Source organism: Eumetopias jubatus, unplaced genomic scaffold (assembly GCF_037043125.1).
Source record: "Eumetopias jubatus isolate StellerSeaLion01/CBP00866 unplaced genomic scaffold, mEumJub1_p1.0 scaffold_8, whole genome shotgun sequence".
Taxonomy (NCBI): Eukaryota; Metazoa; Chordata; class Mammalia; order Carnivora; family Otariidae; genus Eumetopias; species Eumetopias jubatus.
The window spans coordinates 49,316,184-49,339,457 of record NW_028274814.1 but is presented as its reverse complement, the minus strand read 5'-3'; the positions used below and the strand labels follow the sequence as shown (position 1 = coordinate 49,339,457).

Below are 23,274 nucleotides of genomic sequence, written 5' to 3'. Positions count from 1 at the left end.
TACACATTTAATGCAATGCCTGTCAAAATACCATCCACTTTTTTCAAAGAAATGGAACAAATAATCCTAAAATTTGTATGGAACCAGAAAAGACCCCGAATTGCCAGAGGAATGTTGAAAAAGAAAAGCAAAGCTGGCAGCATCACAATTCCAGACTTCAAGCTCTATTACAAAGCTGTCATCATCAAGACAGTATGGTACTGGCACAAAAACAGACACATAGATCAGTGGAACAGAATAGAGAGCTCAGAAATGGACCCTCAACTTGATGGTCAACTAATCTTCGACAAAGCAGGAAAGAATGTCCAATGGAAAAAAGACAGTCTCTTCAACAAATGGTGTTGGGAAAATTGGGCAGCCACATGCAGAAGAATGAAACACACACACACACACACACACACACACACACACACACACACACACACACACACACACACACACACAGAGGAATATTATGCAGCCATCAAAAGGAATAAAATCTTGCCATTTGAATGACACAGATGGAACTCGAGGGTATTATGCTGAGCGAAATAAGTCAATCAGAGAAAAACATGTATCATGATCTCACTGCTATGAGGAATTCTTAATCTCAGGAAACAAACTGAGGGTTGCTGGAGTGGTGGGGGGTGGGAGGGATGGGGTGGCTGGGTGATAGACACTGGGGAGGGTATGTGCTATGGTGAGTGCTGTGAATTGTGTAAGACTGTTGAACCACAGACTTGTACCTCTGAAACAAATAATACATTATATGTTAAAAAAAAAAAAAAGAAGAAGATAGCAGGAAGGGAAAAATGAAGGGGGGGGAATCAGAGGGGGAGACGAACCATGAGAGACTATGGACTGTAAGAAACAAACTGAGGGTTCTAGAGGGGAGGGGGGTGGGGGGATGGGTTAGCCTGGTGATGGGTATTAAAGAGAGCACGTACTGAATGGAGCACTGGGTATTATATGCAAACAATGAATCATGGAACACTACATCAAAAACTAGTAATGTATGGTGATTAACATAACATAATAAAATAAAAATTTAAAAAATAATTATAAATAATAAAGAAAAGAACACCACCAGTTTTATTTCCTGTAAGATTCCTAAGAACTTTTAAAAAGAGAATATGCATCGTGACTTTCCAAGGGTGGTGATGGAATATGCAAAAAGTTTGACCTTCTTCACATGGGACTAGTTTTGTAGAACTTATTTTGGAAAACAGTGCTCTAGGCTAGTGGTTCCCAAATCTCAGGTAATGGAGAATGGATTCCGTATCATTTGATAAGCTTATTAAAATAATGATTTACCGACCACATCCTAGAGCTACTGGCAGGAGAGGAAAACTCAGTATTAAAACAAACGTAGTCACATTTGGGATTTAAATCTCTCTAGATCATAATACAGTAAAATATGTTTATAATATTTGAAAGGCCACAACAATGCCAACCAATATGAAAATATAAAATGACAATTTGGAATGCTCTTCCAAATAAAATTATTTAAGCCATGAGAGAAACATATATGTATATATTTTATGAAAGGTAAGTAGTAAAATATTAGAGGTGTTGGCAAATTTAAATCTATCAATATACCTAGTGACAACTTTGTTATCTCAAGGATTTACTACATCTATTTGCAGTGATTCTCAACCCTTTACTTGTGTGTTTCCTCATATCCACCTTCTTCTTATGCCTGAGTCAATGACCAGGACTATTTTGTTAAACAACTCCAGGAGCTGCCATTAACATGAGTGGTTTCTCCAGGATTGAGCTCCTGACCTTTTCTTTATATGAAACTACTTCAAGGTATCAGGAATCTTAATCCCTTTACTGAAAACTTTGGAAAATGTATGTACTATACCATGCAGCAGCCCAGTCAATGATATATTTCAGTGTTTAACTGAAGTACCTTATTATTCTTAATAATTACTAAACATCTGTATCACACACTTCAGTTTTCTAAGTACTTTCACAGGAATTACCTTGCTCCTTCCCTCACAAAAACCTTGTGGGTAGAATAAGCATAATTGTTTCCATTCAACCAATAAAAATCACTGAGCTTTTCATGTGCTCATACTGTGAAAAAATAATTGAAAGAGATATCAAGGCTCCTGCTCTCAAACAACTGATACCCTATTGGAAAACAAAATATAAATTACATATAGGAAACAGCTAAAGTCAATTCAAAGATTTGAATCAGCTAGAGCAAATTAGTATGGCAGGACTTTACATACTAATAGTGCCTAACACCTACTGAAATTTTAATCTTCATTCAACCCTTGGGATAGGTTACTACTCTTTTTCAGATCAGAAAACTGAGATCAGGAGAAGTTCAGTAACTTATCTAAGCAAAGAAGTGGTGAACCAGGTTTCAAATTCCAGCTCCATGGACTACTCCTTTTCATCATTACATTTTACTGCTAGGAAAAACAATCTATCTAAAGCAATGGGGACAAATGGCAAGACTAAATCAGAAAATGACTATTCCCCATAAAGCCTGGATCACTGGCTCTACTTCCCAGTAGAAAAGGACTTGGGAGTCGGAGGAAATCACAATAATGAGCCAGTTATGTTATTTTCCCACAGTACATTACCTCTTTGATTCGTTTAACCAAAGCATTCTGATCAAAGGCAACGGCCTCTGCACACTGATGAAGATGATCCTGATATCGAAGGCAGAGCTGTAACACCTGTTGAGAATCCAATTTCTCCAATTTGGTATTTGTTGGGGATGTCTGGCCACTCAGTAGCCCTTCAAACAGAAAAAAATAAATAAATTAATTAAATGGAAGTTACTATTAACAAACTTGTTTTATAAGTAACTTAATAAGTTCAATGAAGACAGGGTAGGAGACTAACATTTAATCTTCCATCTTTTGTTACACGCTAATGACAATCATAGCAACCATCATTTATGGAGCATCTATTATATACCAAGTACTCAGCAAAATGTTTCATATGCATTATTTTCATACTCATAATTGCCCTAGAAAGTAAGGTATTATTAGTCCCATTTCATAGATAAACTCAAGACACAGAGAGATTAAGTAACTTTCCTAAAGTCACATAGTGACTAGTAAGTGGTTCCTCTAGAATACAGCTCCTGACCATAAGACACTATTTCAAGATATCAAGAATATAAATCCCTTCTTGAATGAAACCTTTGGAAGATGTATTTATTTAATTTCTTTTAATAATTACAATGATTGTCTGACCTTAAAACAAAGGTTGCAGCCAGGGACAAAGAAGGGCATTACATAATGATAAAGGGATCAATCCAATAAGAGGATACAGCAATTATAATATTGATGCACCCAACACTGGAGCACCTAAATACATGAAGCAAATACTAACAGACATAAAGGAAGAAAATGAAGAGTAGGGGACTTTAACATCACAATTACATCAATGGATAAATCATTTCAGACAGAAAATCAATAAAGAAACAATGGCTTTGAACAACACATTACATCAGATGGCCCTAACAGATACACACAAAACATTCCATCCAAAGACAGCTGAATATGCATTTTTTTTCCTTCAAAGATTTATTTACTTATTTACTTACTTATTTGAGAGCTAGCAAGCAAGAGAGCACAAGCGAGAGGGAGGGGCTGAGGGAGAGGGACAAGCAGACTCCCCACTGAGGAGGGAGCCCGATGAGGGGCTCAATCCCAGGACCCTGGGATCATGACCTGAGCCAAAGGCAGATGCTTAACTGACTAGGCCACTCAGGTGCCCCAGAATATACATTCTTTTTAAGGGTATATGAAACATCCTCCAGGAAGATCATACATTAGGCCGCAAAACAAGTCTTAATAAATTTAAGAAGACTGAAATCATATCAAGCATCTTTTCCAACCACAATGGTATGAAACTAGAAATCAATTACATGAAAAGAACTGGAGGGATGCCTGTGTGGCTTAGGCCCTTAAGTGTCTGCCTTCAGCTCAGGTCATGGTCCCAGGGTCCTGGGATCAAGTCCCAGATCGGGCTCCTTGATAGGCAAGGAGTCTGCTTCTCCCTCTGCCTGCTGTTCCCCCTGCTGTGTGCTTTGTCTGACAAATAAATAAAATCTTTTTTTAAAAAGATTTTATTTATTTGAGATAGAGAGAGAAAGAGAGTGTGCACAAATTGGGGGGGGGGCAGAGGGAGAGGGAGAAGCAGGCTCCCTGCTGAGCAGGGAGCCCAACTCAGGGCTCAGATCCCAGGATCTTGGGATCATGACCCAAGCTGAAGGCAGCCGCTTAACTGACTGAGCCACCCAGGCATCCCAATAAATAAAATCTTACAAAAAAAAAAGAACTGGAAAAAATACAAACACATGGAGGCTAAACAACATGCCACTAAACAGCCAATGAGTCAATAAATAAATAAAATAGTTAATAAAAAAATACATGGAGACAAATGAAATGAAATGGTCCAAAATCTTTGAGACACAGCAAAAGCAGTTCTAAGAGGGACGTTTATAGTGATATAGGCCTACTTCAAAAAACAAGAAAAATCTCAAATAAATAATCTAACCTGACACCTAAGGAGCTAGAAAAAAAAAACGACAAAGCCCAAAGTTAGTAAAAGGAAGCAAATAATAAAGATGAGAGTGGAAATAAATGAAACAGAGACTAAAAAAAAAACAAGAGAAAAGATCAATGAAACCAAGAGCTGGTTCTTTGAAAAGATAAACAAAATCGATAAACCTCTGGCCAGACTGATCAAGAAAAAAAAGAAAGAAGACTCAAAATCAGAAATGGAGGAGAAGGGGTGCCCGGGTGGCTCAGCTGGTTAAGCCTCTGCCTTCAGCTCAGGTCATGATCCATCGGGAGGGGCTCCCTGCTCAGTGGGGAGACTGCTTCTCCTCCTGTTCCCTCTGCTTCTGTTCTCTCTCTGTCAAATAAATAAATAAAATCTTAAAAAAAAATGAGAAGAAATAATAACTGACAACACAGAATACAAAGGATTATAAGAGACTACTATGAAAACTTATATGCCAACAAATTGGACATCCTAGAAGAAATGGATAAATTCCTAGAAACATACAATCTTCCAAAAATGAGTAAGGAAGAATAGAAAATTTGAACAAACCAATTACTAGTTATAAAACTGAATCAGTAGTAAAAACAACAACAGTAACAGGCTCCTTTCAAACCAAAGTCCAAGAGCAGATGGCTTCACAAATGAACTGTACCAAACATCTTAAAAAGAGTGAAGCCTATTCTTCTCAAACTATTTCAAAAAACAGAAGAGGAAGGAAAACTTCTACATTCATTCTTTAAGACCAGCATTACCATTACCAAAACCAAAGACACTACAAAAAAAGAAAAACACAGGCCAATATCCCTGATGAACACAGATGCAAAAATCCTCAACAAAATATGAGCAAACCGAATTCAACAATACATTAAAAGATCATTCAAATCAAGTGAGATTTATTCCATAGATGCAAGGGTGGTTCAATATTCACAAACTAGGGAATGTGATACGTCATATTAACAAAAGAAAAGTCTGGGCGCCTGGGTGGCTCAGTCATTAAGTGTCTGCTCAGGGTCCTGGGATCGAGCCCCGCATCAGGCTCCCTGCTCAGCAAAAAGCCTGCTTCTCCCTCGCCCTCTGCTGCTCCCCCTGCTTGTGCTCTCTCTCACTGTCAAATAAATAAATAAAATCTTAAAAGATAGAAACCATATGATCATCTCAATATTCAGAAACAGCATTTGACAAATACAACATCTATTCATGATAAAAACTCTCAATAAAGTGGGTTTATAGGGAACGTACCTCAACATAAAAAAAAATGAAACACAGCTAACATCATACTCAATGGTGAAAAACTGAAAGCTTTTCCTCTAAGATCAGAAACAAGAATGTCCACTCTCACCACTTTTATTCAACGTAGTACTAGAAGTCCTAGCTTCAGCAATCAGACAAGGAAAAGAAATAAAAGCATTTAAATTGGTAAGAAAGAAGTAAAACTGTCATTATTTGCAGAAGACATGATGCTATATATAGAAAATCCTGAACACTCCACCAAAAAGCTCTTAGAACTAATAAATGAGGGGCACCTGGGTGGCTCAGTTAAGTGTCTGCCTTTGGTTCAGGTCATGATCCCAGGGTCCTGGGATCGAGCCCCACATCAGGCTCCCAGCTCAGCAAGGGAGATTGCTTCTCCCTCTCTTTCTGCCCCTCCCCCTGCTTGTGCTCTCTCTCTCTCTCAAATAAATAAATAAAATCTTTAAAAAAATTTATTTGCATCCCAAAGAATAAAACACCTAGGAATAAATTTAAACAAGGAGGTGAAAGACCTAAACTCTGAAAACTTAAAGACATTGATGAAATAAACTGAAGATGACACTAATGGAAAGATATACCACGTGCATGGACTGGAAAAAGCAGTATTGTTAAAATGTCCATACTTCCCAAAGCAATCCAGAGAGTCAGTGCAATCCCTATCAAAATACCAATAGCATTTTTCATGAAACTAGAACAAATAATCCTAAAACTACACAGGAACCACAAAAGACCTGGAATAGCCAAAGCAATCTTGAAAAAGAAGAACAAATCATAACCCCACACTTAAAGATATACTACAAAGCTACAGTAATCAAAATGGTATGGTACTGGCACAAAAACAGATCAATGGAACAGGACAGAGAGCCCAGAAATAAACTCACACTTATATGGTCAATTAATCTACAACAAAGGAGCCAAGAATATACAATGGGGAAAAGAGGGTTTTTTCAATAAATGGTGCTGGGAAAACTGGACAGCCACATGCAAAAGAATGAAGCTGGACCACTGTCTTAACACCATACCCAAAAGTAAACTCAAAATGAATTAAAGACCTAAATGTGCAACCTGAAACCATAAAAGAAAACACAGTCATCTCTTGGACATCAGCCTTACAACATACTTATGGATATTTCTCCTTGGGCACGGCAAACAAAAGCAAAAATAAACTACTGAGACTATACGAAAATAAAGTTTTGCACAGCAAAAAACAAAAACCATCAACAAAACAAAAAGGCAACCAAGTGAATGGGAGAAGATATTTGCCAATGATATATCTGAGAAGGGGCTAATATCCAAAATACATGAAGAACTTAGACAACACCAAAAAAAAACCCAATCTGATTTAAAAATGGGCAGAGGACCTGAACATTTTTCCAAAGACATAGAGATGGCTCATGGACACATGAAAAAGATGCTCAACATCATTAATCATCAGGGAAATGCCAATCAAAATCACAATGAGATAATCACCTTGCACCAGTCAGAATGACTAGTATTAAAAAGAGAAGAAACACCAAGTGTTGGCAAGGATGCAGAGAAAAGGGAACTCTCAGACGTTGTGGAATGTAAATAGGTGCAAGCACCGTGTAAAACAGTTTGGAGGTTCCTCAAAAAATTAAAAATAGAATTACCATATGATCCAGTAATTCCACTACTGGGTATTTACCTAAAGAAAACAACATTAATTTGAAAAGGTATATGCACCCTTATATTTATTGCAGCATCATTTATAATAGCCAAATTATGGAAGCAGCCCAAATGTCCATCAATAGATGAATGGATAAAGAAGATGTGTAGGTCTAGAACACACACACAGGAATATTAGTCATAAAGAAAGAATGAAATCTTGCCATTTGTGACAACATAGATGGACGCTTAGGGTATAATGCTAAATGAAGTAACTCAGACAGAGGAAGACAAATAACATATGATTTCACTTACATGTGGAATCTAAAAAACAAAACAGGCTCTTAAATACAGAGAACAAACTGGTGGTTGCCAGAGGGAACAGAGGTAGGGGGATGGGTGAAATAGGTGAAGGGGATTGAGAAGTACATATTTCCAGTTATAAAATAAATAAGTCATGGAGATCAAAAGTAGAGAGTAGGGAATATAGTCGATAGTCTTGTAATAATGCTGTATGGTGGCAAATGCGGACTACACATCTCGTGGTGAGCTTTGAGTAATGGATAGAATTGTGGGATCACTATGTTATACATCTGAAACTAATACATTGTGTGTCAACTATACTTCAATAACAATTTTTTAAATAGTTGTTTGAAAAACTGAGAAAGAGAAATAAAAGCTAAAGGAAACTGTTAGGAGGAGATGCAAAAATGAATAAATTAAAAAGTGAATAGAATATCAGCTAATGCACCAGAAACTCCTGTTCTTTATGTTTTCTTCCATTACCAGTTTTGTTGTATAACTATTAAATTCCTTACATTTTATAGGACATTATATTTTCAAAGCCTTTCACACAAACTTATATTTTTCTTTAAGGTGTGGTAGGTAGATCAGGATAATTATTAGCATTTATGTAAGAAAAAAATCAATTAAAGAGGCTAAATGACTTGTCCACAGACACACAGCAAAGTCTTGACTAGAACTCAAGCGTACCAACTTTTGGCCTACTACTTTCTGCCAAGCTAAAGGTTCACAAACTTTTTAGTATTAGGACTCCTTTATCCTTTCAAAAATTATTGAGGACCCCAAAAAGCTTTTGCTTATGTGGTTTATAACAATATTCACCTATTAAAAATTAAAACTGAGAAAATTCTTGAATATTTATTGAATTATTTTAAAATAACAATAATCTCATTACATGTTAACATAAATAACATATTTAAAAGAAGTAACTATAGTTTCCAAAACAAAAAAGTGGAACTGGTTTAAATTTTCTAGGTTTTTTCAATGTCTGGCTTAACAAAAAACAGCTGGATTTTCATATCTGCTTCTGCATTTAATATGTTGCTTTTACAATTTTGTAGCTTCCGGAAATCTCCATTGTACATTTCTAAGAGAATGAGAGTATTTAGCAACTGTCTACATATTATTGTGAAAATAGTTTTGTCCTCAGGGAATCCCTAGCAGGGTCCTGGGGATCTCAGGGATCACCCTACCACACTTTGAGAACCACTATGCTAGGCCACACTCTGTTTCAAACCAGAGCCAATGATACAGCATAAGATACACCAAAATAAATATGGCAATGGGGCACATGCTGGGCATGATCAGGATAAACCCACTCACATCAAAGCTCGTCTTCCCTCCTCATTCCTGCCCCTCATCACCCATGTCAAACCTTCACTGATTTCTGAGGTCCCAGAACTTAAACCAGTCTTCTCCCCACCCCCAACCCCCACTTCAACAGGCTGTATGATGGGCTACCCAGTTGGGCTATCCCAGAGAATCCTTGGAAATGCCAGTCAGTGTTTTCAGATCTTCATCTTGCCTGACGGTGCTGGGTTGAACTTGAGGCACTGCCCTGTTCCCCTACATTCCACTGCTAGCACTAGGTCCCTCAGCAGTTCCACTGCTGACCCTAGCACAGCAGAACACCAGTTCCTCCAGCTGAACCTGCCTCCACACAGTAGCTTTTGGTGAAGCTGCTATTTACAGAAATGGGGATTTATTTTTGAATTGAAACTTTTATTGAGATCCTGTGTATAGGATCTTGTGTACCCCTTTACTCAATTTCCCCCTAAGGTAACATCTTGCAAACAATACAATATCACAACCAGGATATTGACAGTGATACAATCCACTGATCTTATTCAGATGTCCTCATTTTACTTGCACTCGTGTGTGTGTGTGCGTGCGCGCATTCATGAGTGTGCATGCCTGTGTACAGTAGTGGTCAACTACAGTCCAGAAGCAGATTATACTTTTGCCAAAAGGTCAGTAGCAGCCTAACAGTATAGAACAATGCCTACATCATTCGCCTTACTTCATCTCATCACGTAGGCATTTTATCATCTCATGTCATTACAAGAAGGGTTAGTACAGTATAGTAAGGCATTCTGAGACAGAGAGAGCACACATCCATGTAACTTTTATTACTGTATCATGTTATAATTGTTCTATTTATTACTAGCTATTATTAATCTTACTGTGCCTAATTTATAGGTAAACGTTATAACAGGTATGTACATATAGGAAAAAACCTAGTATTTATAAGGTTCAGTACTATCCAGTTTCAGGCATCCATTGGGGGTCTTGGAACGTATCCTCCACAGATAAGGATGCCTACTATATTTAGCTCTATACAATTTTTTCACATGTGTACATTCATATATCTGCCACTGGAGTCAGATCCTGAGCGTTCCATCACCACAAAGATTTCTTGTGTTGCTTTTTAGAACTACATCTACCTCTCTCTCATTCTCCTCCCCATCCTTAACCTCTGGCAACCACTAACCTGTTCACCATTTTTAAAATTTTGTCCTTTCAGGGGCTCCTGGGTGGCTCAGTTGGTTAAGCGTCTGCCTTCAGCTCAGGTCATGGTCCCAGGGTTCTGGGATCGAGCCCCACACTGGGCTCCCTGCTCAGCGGGAAGTCTGCTTCTCCCTCTCCCTCTGCCTGCCGCTCGCCCTGCTTGTGCTCTCTCTCTGTCAAATAAATAAATAAAATCTTTAAAAATAAAATAAAATAAAATTTTGTCATTTCAAAAATGTTTTGTAAATGGGATAATATGTAACCTCTGGGGATTGACTTTTTTCACCCAACATAATACATTCGAGATTCATTGAAGTTGTTGCATGTTGCAGTACTTTGTTCCTTCTTATTTCTGAGTAGTATTTCATAGTATGTATGTACTAGAGTTTGTTTAACCATCCATCTACTGAAGGACATTTGGGGAGTGTCCAGTTTGGGGGCTATTAAAAACAGAGCTGCTATGAATAGTGGTGCACAGGTTTTTGTATAAACAAATTTTCATTTCTCTGGGATAAATGCCCCAAGACTGCAACTGCTGGGTTGCATGGTAATTATATGTTTAATTTTATAAGAAAATGTCAGTTTTCTGGAGTGCCTGAAATCAAGAAAAGGGAGGATTTTTCAAACCACTAAAATCTCCTAACAAAATTACCAAGGACTAAAACTGACAACGATACAGCCCCAGGAACAGACTTGAGGAAGAAGGTACCAAAAGCTTTTTGCTGGGGCGCCTGGGTGGCTCAGTCGGTTAAGCCTCTGCCTTTGGCTCGGGTCATGATTCCGAGGCCCTAGGAGTCCTGCATCGGGCTCCATGCTTAGCAGGGAACCTGCTTCTCCCTCTGCCTGCCGCTCCCCCTGCTTGTACTCTCTCTATCTCTCTGATAAACAAACTCACAAAAGCTTTTTGCTGTCAATCCAAGAAGTAGGAAGAGAATGAGGTGCCGCCATAGAAAGAAAAATGAATGATTTTGCGCTATCAGTATTGGGCCAGAATAATGCAAAGGCCACACAGAAACACTGATAAATTCAACAGTATAAAAATCAAGATACCTCATGGCAAAAAACACCATAAGTTTAAAAAAAAAAAAAAAAAGCAGCCCTGAGAAAAACGTCTGCAACTCATATCACAAAGAGCAAACTTCCTATAATATAAAGAGCTTCTAGAAACTGGCAAGTAATAAATCAGCAAAAGAAAGATGGGCAAAGGCATTTCACAGAAAAGAAAATATCAATGCCTCAGCTATAAGAAAAGATGTACAAACTTCTTCATCATAAGAAAAAGAGAAATCAAAACTTCACTGCAACACCATTTTTCACCTTTAACACTAGTAAAAACCAAAAGTATGACAAAAACTCCGAAGGTGGAACTATGAAGAAAGAGGCGTTGCTGATTAGTGCGTACACCCCCACAGAGGGCAATTTGACATGGATATCAAAATTACAAATCTGTTAAGCCCTTGATGCAGCAATTTCACTACTAGGAATTTACACATAAATTAGCACACATGCTAAATTTTGTATAAGATATATATGATTATTTGTTACAGCGGTGACTATCATAGTAAAAGATGAGCAAAAACCCAATGTCCATCAATAGGGAGCTTGTTAATTAGATCAAGGTACATCCACAAATACATGACCATAGAAAATAACAAAGGAGCTCTGTATATTTTCATACACAAAAGTCTCCATAAGATATTAGGTAATACCTCTTTTGCCTAGGCTGCCAACATGCCATCCAGACTGAGGAAGACCCGGAAAGTTGGGGATCATGTGATCCACAGCCATGGCCACATGGGGCAAACAGTAGAAGCACCCAGGAGGCTGGAGTAAACAGACATCACTCAGGTTACTTTGGGAAAGTTGGTATGAGGTATTACCACTTAGGAACGAGAGCTTCTGCCCAGCTGTCAACCTTGATAAACTGTGGACCTTGGCCGGTGAGCAGACAAGGGTAAATGCTGCCAAAAACAAGCCTGGAGCTGCTCCTATCAATGATGTGGTGTGATTAGGCTACTACAAAGTTCTGGGGAAGGGGAAGCTCTCGAAGCAGGCTGTCACTGTGAAGGTCAAAGTCTTCAGCAGAAGAGCTGAGGAGAAGATGGGTGGAAGGGTGCTGTGTCCTGGTAGCTTAAAGCCACAGGGAAGGAGGTTCATTAAGTGCTAACAAGTGCTTTAAAAAAAAAGTTATTAAGTAATAAAAGAAGGTATATAGGATAGTGTATTAAGCTACCACTGTATAAAAAATGGGGGATATACAAGTAAATAAAAATATATATTCATATATACCTATATTTGCATAAAGAAATTCTGGAATAACAAGAGTTAGAAAGATGGAAAGCAAGGGTAAGGGGCATACTTTTAACCTTTTTTTTTTTTTTAAACATATGAATGTATTTTCCTTCCAAAAAATTTTAAGTAAATAAACTCATTTTAACAAAAAGTGACCAAGGTCTTTCTCATCTGTAAGTAACATCTTCTTGGGCAGTTCTCCTCTCTTTCCTTGCCTCAAGTATCCCCAACTACATAAGCCAAAACCAGTTCCTGGATATCTTTCATTCTCACCAAGGTTTACCTGGCTGAATATACCTTAAACAGTAACTTCTCCAAGGCAACTAAAAGCCTCATAACAAACCATAAACTGGTAGAAGATGGAAACCATATTTTATTTATCTACTTATCTCATGTCTGCCATATAGCACCTGGTACATAAAAGGTTCTCAAATTAGGTTAGGAGGATACTGTTGAAATTCCAAGCAAAGAGTGAGCTGAGGAAGACTTAGGGAGAAGCTTGAGAAAGCTGAGAAGGGTCCCTACTCTGTGTTCTTCACATACACTTAAGAGTGAGACCTGGTCTCAGTCTGAATCTGCTCTTCTAAAGTGAATGAGGAAGATTCCCAGTGCTTGAGGACACCACTGGGAGCTTGTATTAAAAAACAGGGAAAAGTCAGAGCCAGCCCAAGCTTCCAGAGGGCTGAAAGGCTGAAGCAGAGGAGCCACAACCCAACTGTGGCTCACAAAACAAAACCTTTACTCTTCCTCTGTAAAAAAGAAAAAAAAAATGGGAAAAGGGATTTTAAGAAAGCTGCTGAGTCTAGAAGGTACACTAACATGATTCAAACTGAGTTGCAGCCAACTTCAAAGTCAAAGAAATTATACGTTAAATCATCCTTATAAATTACAATTGTACCCTCCCCCTAATCATCCAAAAATCAGCCCAGGTAGATGAGTCTAGTATCATAATGCGCTTTTTTTTCAACTCACAGGAGTCTCTGAAAATCTACCACAAATCCTGCTCCAGATCTCAGAAGGAGCAAGACAGGAGGGGGAAAAAAAAAGAAGAAGATGATGATGATGATGATGATAGGCCACTTTTTCTACTCCTGAAGCTACAAAGCTGTGGAAACAGAGGCCAATTCTAGAGGCAGTAAGTAAAGATTTCCCATCACTCTCCAGTGTCAGGAACCTCCATTTCCCTCATTTTGATGACTGAACCACTCCTACTATCTTCTGATAGGAGGAGGAGGGAGAACAGAAAGCTGGGTAAATTTAGAGATGGTAAATTTTATCATTTGTAGGAGACCACAAACTGCCAACCCTTTGAACTGTTTTTATTCTGAATGCACATTAAAGTTTTTTAAAGACTGTGAATGTTTTTGGTGAGGTGCATACTCTCCTGCTCTCTCAACCCCCACCACTTCCTATTGCCTTATGGCCAGCCCGCTGCCCTCATTCACATTAACTGCCTGGCCTCTGAGAGCCTCGGGTTACACCTCTGTTTTAATTCTTACTTACCAACTCTAATAAGAAGCTAGCCCTTAGGTAATAGAGAATGAACCATATAACATCTTGAAGTTATTTTTGTATAGTTTTATAAATGTTTTTTACAGTTATCTTCTTTCTTTTTTTACTTTATAAATTTTCAAATATATAAAAAGAAATATGTATCTTCCCAAATTTTCACCATCTAGATTCAACATTTTATTCTACTTCACTTCTCTATTTTTTCTTTTCCCGAGCCATTAAAAAATTATAGCTATCATGACACTTCAGTCCTAATACTCTATTCTTTATAGAATATTTATGATTAGCTTTTCATGTTAAAATTTCTAAATTATGTCTGCCTTGCTGTGTAAGAGAACAGTCATTACCCTGTTTCCTAATTCTTCTTTAGCTTTAAAACAGTGATGCACACGAAGTATTTACTGAGTTAAAAACCTGATCTAATAGATTCCATATTTACCAGTGGTAAATACTGGAGGCATTTTTTTTTTTTAAAGATTTTATTTATTTATTTGACAGAGAGGGAGACAGCGAGAGAGGGAACACAAGCAGGGGGAGTGGGAGAGGGAGAAGCAGGCTTCCTGCGGAGCAGGGAGCCCGATGCGGGGCTCGATCCCAGGACTCCGGGATCATGACCTGAGCCGAAGGCAGACGCTTAACGACTGAGCCACCCAGGCGCCCCTGGAGGCATTTCTTAAGACCCTATTAGACCTGGCTGACACTACTTTGTTTGTACAGGAATGGAGAGTGGGCTCCAGGGAATGAGTGAGGACCAAGACTGATTATTACACAGATCCAGCAAACTGCCATCCGTACCTACCTCTTTGTGTAAAGTGTTGAGTGGAAAAATCATCAGGGTTAAAAATTTAGGAAATATTCTGCTGAACAATCTTTTTCTTTCTGAAAAACCAGGTAGGAAAAAAACATTTTTCTAAAGTATAGAAGAGAACCATATGGGTATTAATCTAGGCTATCACCAAACTGAATTCCTTAACTTTTAAAGGCTTATTAGCTGCTTCCAAAACTAAAAATGAGTATTATGAGTAGTGAGGCCTCTATTTGAGAAACAGTACAATAAGCTCCATTTCCTGCTACAAAATCCTGAAATCTATATAAGTTTGACTAACATTACTGTGAAGGTATAATTAAGCAATAGATTATAAAAAAAGAAATTCTCCCCCAAACCAATAAGGTCTTCCTTTTTAAAAAGATTTTATTTATTTAATTGAGAGAGAGGGAGATCACAAGCAGGGGGAGGCGGCAGAGGGAGAAGCAGACTCTCTGCTGAGCAGGGAGCCTGATGTGGGGCTCGATCCCAGAACCCCGGGATCATACCCCGAGCCGAAGGCAGATGCTTAACTGACTAAGCCACCCAGGCGCCCCCAATAAGGTTTTTTATTCTATTGGTCATGGTCTATTTCAAACACAGAAGAACATAAGCCATGTGTATCCTTTAATATAAACTCTAGTTCTCAGGGCTTCCTGCTTGGTGGGGAGCCTGCTTCTCCCTCTCCCTCTGCCCTTCCCCCTGTTTGTGCTCCCTCTTGCTCTCTCTCTGTCTAATAAATAAATCTAAAAAAATTAAATAAATAAACTCCAGTTCTCAGAAGTTCTCTTCTTTTAAAGAAAGGAAAAGTCTAAAAATATCAGCCCAACTTGGAAGGATCTTATGATGTACACTGGTGATCAATTCCTTTGGGGTATTTAAAAAGAGTGCCCTCCATGACTGGTTCCCTTCGGAACTTTTACTTCCATTCAGTCACCTCAGAGGAGCACCAATCTCATCCAGGAGAAGAAGCCATCCAGATAGGCTATCATCATGGTTTTGGTGCAGACAAGCTCACGGTAATATGCCAACTCGCCACAATGTTTGGTGTGGAGAGAAACAACCTCCTAACAGCTTCTAATAACTACCAGAGGGCCAATAAAGAACTTTCTCATGGAGTGCTATAGACTGGTTAAATTTAGGCCAGGGAAGGGAGGCAGCATGATATAATGAAAAAAAGTATAAGCTTTGGAATCAGGTAGACCTGGGAATTTGATTCCAGAGACAGCCATTTACTACCCGTGTGATGTAAGAGTAGGAATTTAACTGCCTTGCACTCAAACAGTTTATCTGTAAATTTAATGCCATCTACGTTAAAGCAGTACTATGAGAATTATATGAAGTTATGCGTAGCATAGTATCTGGCATAGAATAGGAACTCAATTAATGTTAATTTCTTCACTATCCCCAAGTCTCCAACTACCAGCCGTTGCCATGTCATATAAGCAGGTTGCAAAATCTGGCTGAATGACTGGCCAACCCTACTATACTATGAGTATTTGCCAGCACCTCCTTCTATATATCAGCACTGTAGGAAATCATAAAGAAGTCATCCCATTCCTCAAGCAGATTGCCAGAAGTAGCAGGAGTTAAATATGATGCAGACATGATTAAAATTAAAAAGAACAAAAAAGTCCCAAAACCCAATTCATAAATGGGCAGATGATGTAGCAGACATTTCTCCAAAGAAGATATACAAATGTCACTTAGCACATTAAAGATGCTCAACATCACTCATCATTTAGGGAAATGCAAAACAGAACCACAATGAGATACCACTTAACCATCAGGATGGCAATTATCCAAACAACAGAAAATAACAAGTATTAGTGAGGATATGGAGAAATTGGAACTCCTGTGCACTGGTGATGAGAATGTACAGTAGTGTTGAAATGACAATACAGGGACTTAGAATACTACATCAACTTAGTTGATAAAGCAGTGGCAGGGTTTGAAAGGACTGATTTCAATTTTGAAAGAAATTTTACTGTGAGTAAAACGCTATCGAACAACCTTGCATGCTATAGAGAAATTGTGAAAGGAAGAGTAAGTCAATGCAGCAAACTATATTGTTTTCTTAAGATTTTATATGAGAGAGAGAGGGAAAGCACAGAAGGAGAGGAAGAGGGAGAAGCAGACTCCCAGCTGAGCAGAGTCCAACGTGGGGCCCAATCCCAGGACCCCGAGATCATGATCTGTGCCGAAGGCAGACACTCAACAAACTGAGCCACCCAGGTACCCCTATTGTTTTCTTATTTTAAGAAAATCTTAAAATCCCAATCTTCATCCCAATCTTCAGCAACCACTACCCTAATCAGTCAGCAGCCATTAACAACAAGGCAAAACCCTCCATCAGCAAAAAGATTATGACTTGCTGAAAGCTCGGATAGTTAGCATTTCTCAGCAAAAAAGTATTTTTAATTAAGGTATGTACATTTTTTTTAGACTTAATGCTATTGGACACTTAATAAACTACAGTACAGTGCAAACATAACTTTTATATGCCCTCAGAAATAAAAAATTTCACTTGACCCACTTTACTGCAATATTCAGTTTATTGCAGTGGTTTGGAACCAGATCCACAATATCTCCAAGGTATGCCTGTATGTGGCAAAACCATCCTTCAAAAGTGTGGAAGAAATTAAGACATTCCCAGATAAACAAAAGTTGAGGGAGTTCATTACCACTAGACCTGTCCTGCAAGAAATGCTAAAGACAGTCCTCTAGGTCTAGAAATGAAAGGACAGTTGCTGGTAACTTTGAGCTGCATGAATGAATAAAGATCTCAGTAAAGGTAAATATGGGCAATTATAAAGGCTAGCATTATTATAACAATTGTAACTCCATTTTTTGTTTCCTACACAATTTAAGAGATGAATACATTTTTAGAAATTATTAGTTTACGTTTTTAGACAATGTATAAAGATGTAACATTGTGACATCAACATGTGAAAGGGGTGAACATGAAGCTGTAAAGGAGCAGAGTTTTTTACGTTATTGATGTTAAGCTGACATGAATTCAAGTTAGAGTGTTATAACTTTAGTGTGTTAAATATAATACCCACGGTAATTTCAAATAAAATAGTTACAGAATATACCAAAGAAAATGAGAGAGGAATTTAAACATTTCACTACAACAAAATAAATTCAACCCCCAAAAAAGACAGAATGCAGTAAATGAAGGACAAAAAAGGCTATAAGGCATAAATGAAACAGGAGCAAAATCACAGAAGTCCCGCCTCCTTAGTAATTACTTTAAATGTAAATGGAATAAACTGTTTTATCAAGACAGGAATTGGCACTACGAATTTGTAAAAAGTATGATCTAACTATATGATATCTACAAAAGACTCACTTTATATCCAAAGACACAAATAGGCTGACAATGAAAGGATGGTAAAAGGTACTCCATATATATAGTAACCAAAAGAGAGCAGGAATGGTTATCCTAATTTGAAAAAAAATAGACTTTAAATCAAAAAAGGTTACAATAAGAGTCAAAGAAAGACATTATATATTAATAAAAAATTCAATACAGCAAGAAGGCATAACAATTGTAAGACATTTACACACCTCATCACAGACCATCAAAATATATTAAGCAAAATGGACAGAACTGGAGAAACAGTTCTAAAATAGCAGTTGGAGACTTCAAGACTTCAACACTCCATTCTCAATATAGAACAACCAGACAAAAGATAACAAGGAAATAGAGAACTCGAACAACATAGTAAATCAACTAGATCTAACAAACATATACAGAACGTTCTACCCAATAACAACAGAACATATATTCTTTGCAAGTGCACACGGGACACTTCCCAGGATAGACCATCTGTTAGGCCATAAATTCTCAATACATTTTAAAGATAAATATCATACAAAATATCTTCTCTAACAACAAAAGAATGAAGTTAGAAATCAGTAACAGAAAAAACTGAAAAAGTCAGAAGCCTGTGGAAATTAAACAACACACTCCTAAGCAACCAATGGATCAAAGAAAAAAAAAATCACAGGGGAATTCTAAAAATACTTAGAGATGAATGAAACCTAAAATATAATATACCAAAATTTAAAGGATGCTGCAAAGCAGTGTTAAGAGGAAAATTTATAACTCTAAACACTTACATTTAAAAAAAAAGGCTCTCATATCAACAAGCCAGCATTATAACTTAAGAAACTAGAAAAAGAATAAACCCAAAGCTAGCAGAAGGAAGGAAACAGTAACAATTATAACAAAGATAAACGAAATCTCTTAGAGAACAGAAAAATAGAGAAAATAAACAAAACCAAAAGTTGATTCTTTCAAAAGAGCAACAAAGTGACAACACTTTAGCTAGATAGAAACTAAGAAAAAATGAGAGAAGATTCAAGTTATTGAAATCAGAAACAAAAGTGGGGATATTACTACTGACTCTACAGAAATAAAATAGATTATAAGAGAGTAGTATGAGCAATTTCACATCAACAAATTGGATAGCCTTGATGAAATGGACAAATTCATGGAAATACAAAAGCTACCAAGACTATCATAAAGAAACAGAAAATCGGAATACACCTCTAATTAGCAAGGAAGTTGAATCCGTATTTTAAAAAATATATCCCAACAACAAAAACGTCTTGGACCTGATGGGTTCACTGTTGAATTTTACAAAATACTTAAAGAAGAACTAACACCAGTCCTCAAAATTTCCCAAAAAATAGAGGAGGAAGGAACACTCTAGCTCATTTTATAAAGCCATCATTATCCTAATGGCAAAACCAAACACACTATAAGAAAAGAAAACTTCTGACCATTACCACTTACGAACAGTGATGCAAAAAGCCTTCAGAAAATGCTAGCAAGCAGAATTCAACAGCATAGTAAAAGGATTATATATGATGACCAACTGGGATTTATTCCCAGAATGCAAAAATGGTTCAACATAGGAAACTGATTGGGGTAATACACAACAGTAACAGAACAAAGGATAAAAGCTACATGATAATCTCAATTGATACAGAAAAAGCATTTGACAAAGTTCAACACCCTTTCATGATAAAAACACCCAACAAACTAGGAACAGAAGGAAACTAATAAAAGCCATATATGAAAAACCCAGAGCAAACCATATTCAATGGTGAAAGACTGAAAGCTTCTCCTCTAAGATCAGGAACAAGGCAAGGATGTCCACTTTCACCATTTCTAGTCGACATAGTACCGGAAGTTCTAGCCAGAGCAATTAGGCAGAAAAAATAAACATCATCCAAACTGGAATGGAAGAAGTAAAATTGTCTCTATTTGCAGATGATATGATTTTATATGTAGAAAATCCTAAAGATTACACACAAAAAAAATTTAGAACTAATAAATAAATTCAGCAAAGTAGCAGAAAACAGTTAACATACAAAAATCAGTTACAATGAAAACTCCAAAACACTACTGAAAGAAACTGAGGAAGATAAAAATAAATGGAAAGACAACTCATGTTTCATGAATTAGAAGACTTATCACTGGGATCTTTAAGCTTTATTTTTTTACTCAAGTATAATTAACATAAAGTGTTATATTAGTTTCAGGTAAATTTAAAAATTCTATACATTTCTCAGTGCTCATCAAGAAAAGTGCTCTCTGAATCCCCTTTAGCACCCATTCTCCCACTCACCTCCCCTCTGGCAACCACCAGTTTGTTCTCTGTATTTAAGAATCTGTTTGTTGTCTATTTTGGGTTTGTTTCTTAAATTCCTTAAATTCCGTATGAGTAAAATCATATGCTATTTTGTCTTTATTTCTCTTAGCATTATAACCCCTAAGGTCCATCCATGTTGTTGCAAATGGTGAGATTTCATTATTTTTTATGACTAATATTCCTGTGTGTGTGTGTGTGTGTGTGTGTGTGTGTGTGTGTGTGTGTGTGTGTCTATCTACGAATGGACATCTGTGAATGGACACTTCCATACTGGGCTATTGTAAATAATGCTGCAATAAACGTAAGGGTGCATATATCTTTTCAAATTAGTGTTTTTGTTTTCTTTGGATAAATACCCAGTGGCGGAATTACTAGATCATATGGTAACTCTATTCTTAGTTTTTTGAGGAACCTCCATACTGTTTTCCACAGTGGCTGTACCAATTTGCATTTCCACCACAGTGCACAAGTGTTCTCTTTCCTTCACATCCTGGCAAATACTTGTTATTTCTTGTGTTTTTGATTTTAGCCATTCTGACAGGTATAAAATATTGCATTGTGCTTTTTAAAAAAAATATTCATTCATTCAGAGAGCAGGGAGAGGGGCAGAGGGAGAGGGAGACTGAGAAACTCAAGCAGACTCTGCACTGAGCACGGAGCCTGACTTGGGGCTAGATCTCACAATCAGGATCATGACTTGAGCTGAAGTTAAGAGTCAGACACTTAACCAACTGAGCCACCCATTGTGCTTTTAATTTGCATTTCCCTGATGACTAGTGATGTCAAGCACCTTTTCATTTGTCTGGTGGCCATGTGTTCATCTTCATTGGAAAAATGTCTATGCAGGTCCTCTGCCCATTTTTGATTGGATTATTTAGCTTTCTGGTATTGAGTTCATAATGTCATCTAAAGTAATCTACAGATTCACTGCAACCTCTATAAAAATCTCAACATTTTTTGCAGAAATAGAAAACCCATCCTAAAATTTATATGGAATCTCAAAGGACTTCCAATAGCCAAAACAATCCTGAAAAAGACAGACAAAACTAGAGGACTCACACTCCCTGATTTCAAAACTTACTATAAAGCTATAATAATCAAAAGAGTATGGTACTGGCATAATGACAGACATCTAGATCAACAGAATAGAACAGAGAGCCCAGAAATAAACCCTCACAAACATGCTCAAATAATTTTGTACAAGGGTGCCAAGACCATTCAATAAGGGAAAGGACAGTTCTTTAAACAAGTGGTGCTGAGAAAACTAGATATCTGCATGCAAAATAATTAAGTTAAACTCTTACCTAACACCACATACAAAAATTAACTCAAATTGCATCAAAGACCTAAACCTATAAAATTCTTAGGAGAAAACATAGGGCAAAAGGTTCATGATATCAGGTTTGTCAATGATTTCTTTGAGAGGACATCAAAGATACAGGCAGCAAAAGAAAAAACAAACAAATTGGACTTCATGAAAATTTAAAAATTTTGTGCACCAAAAAGCACTATCAACAGAGTAAAAAAGCAACCCACAAATTGGGAGAAAATATCTGCAAAGGGCATGTATCTGATACAGGAATAATACTCAGAATATATAGGGAACTCCTAAAACTCATTGTAAAAAGAACAGAAACAACCCAATTCAAAAATATTCAAAGGACTTGAATAGACATTTCTCCAAAAAGGATATACAAATGGCCAATAAGGCATGAAACGATATCCAGCATCACTAATCATAAGGGAAATGCAAACCAAAACTACAATGAGATACCACCTCACACTCACTAGGATGGCTACTACAAAAAAAAAAAAAAAAAAAAGGCAAAAAACAACCCAGAAACTAACAAGTGTTGGTGAGGATGTGGAGAAATTGGAACTCTTATGCACTGTTAATGGGAATGTAAAATGGTACAGTCACTGTGGAAGAGAGCATGGCAGTTCCTCAAAAAATTAAACACAACACAGAATTACCACATGATTACCAGCAGTTCCACTTCTGGGTACACACCCTAAAGAACTGAAAACAGGCTCTCAAAGAGATATTTGTACGTTCACATTCACAGAAGTTATGACATGGAAGCAATCTAAGCATCCAGCAACAGATGAATAGATAAGCAAAATGGAGTAAATACTTACAATTTATATTATTCAGCCTTAAAAAGGAAGGAAATTCTGACATTTGCTACAACATGGATGAACTCTGAGAATGGAATAATAAGTGAAATAAGGCAGACAGAAGAGGGCAAATGCCATATGATTCCACTTACATGAAGTACACAGAATAGTCAAATTAATGGAGGGGGGAAAAAGTAGAATAATGGTTGCCAGCGCTGAGGGGAGGGGGGATAGGAAGTTACTGTTTAATGGGTATAGAGGTTCAATCAGGAATGATGGAAAAGGATGGTGGTAATGTGGTAATGTTGCACAACAATGTGAAATACTTAATGCCACCAAATCATACTCTCAAAAAGGGTTAAACTGGTAAATTCTAGGTTATGTCTATTTTACCACAATAAAACGTCAAGTAGATAGATTTCAATACCCTCTAATAAAGCACCCAAGGGGGAGGGGGAGGTGATCAGTAGGGAACAAAACTTAAAACATAAAAGGACAAACCAAGGGAAAAACAAGTCTTATTTCCTTCTCTGAAAACTGAGTTGAACCATGTTTTCTTTCAAGTCTAAACTTTGAAAATTTCATGTTTCTATGAGGAGGAAGATAAAGTAGTATTCTATACTGCTAGACTAGGGTTTGGGTTTTTGTTTTTGTTTTTTTAATTAAAGGACC

General features: G+C 37.3%; 1 protein-coding gene across 3 annotated transcripts in view; it reads right to left on the bottom strand.

Moving 5' to 3' along the window:
* Positions 1 to 23,274, bottom strand: part of BORCS5 (BLOC-1 related complex subunit 5) — a 97,245-nt gene that overhangs the window by 28,568 nt on the left and 45,403 nt on the right. For all 3 annotated transcript variants that reach the window (XM_088025924.1, XM_028119736.1, XM_028119735.2), the window contains one exon: positions 2,580 to 2,737. In XM_088025924.1, the coding sequence (XP_087882050.1) occupies positions 2,580 to 2,737 (158 nt within the window). The remainder of the gene's footprint in view (positions 1 to 2,579; positions 2,738 to 23,274) is intronic.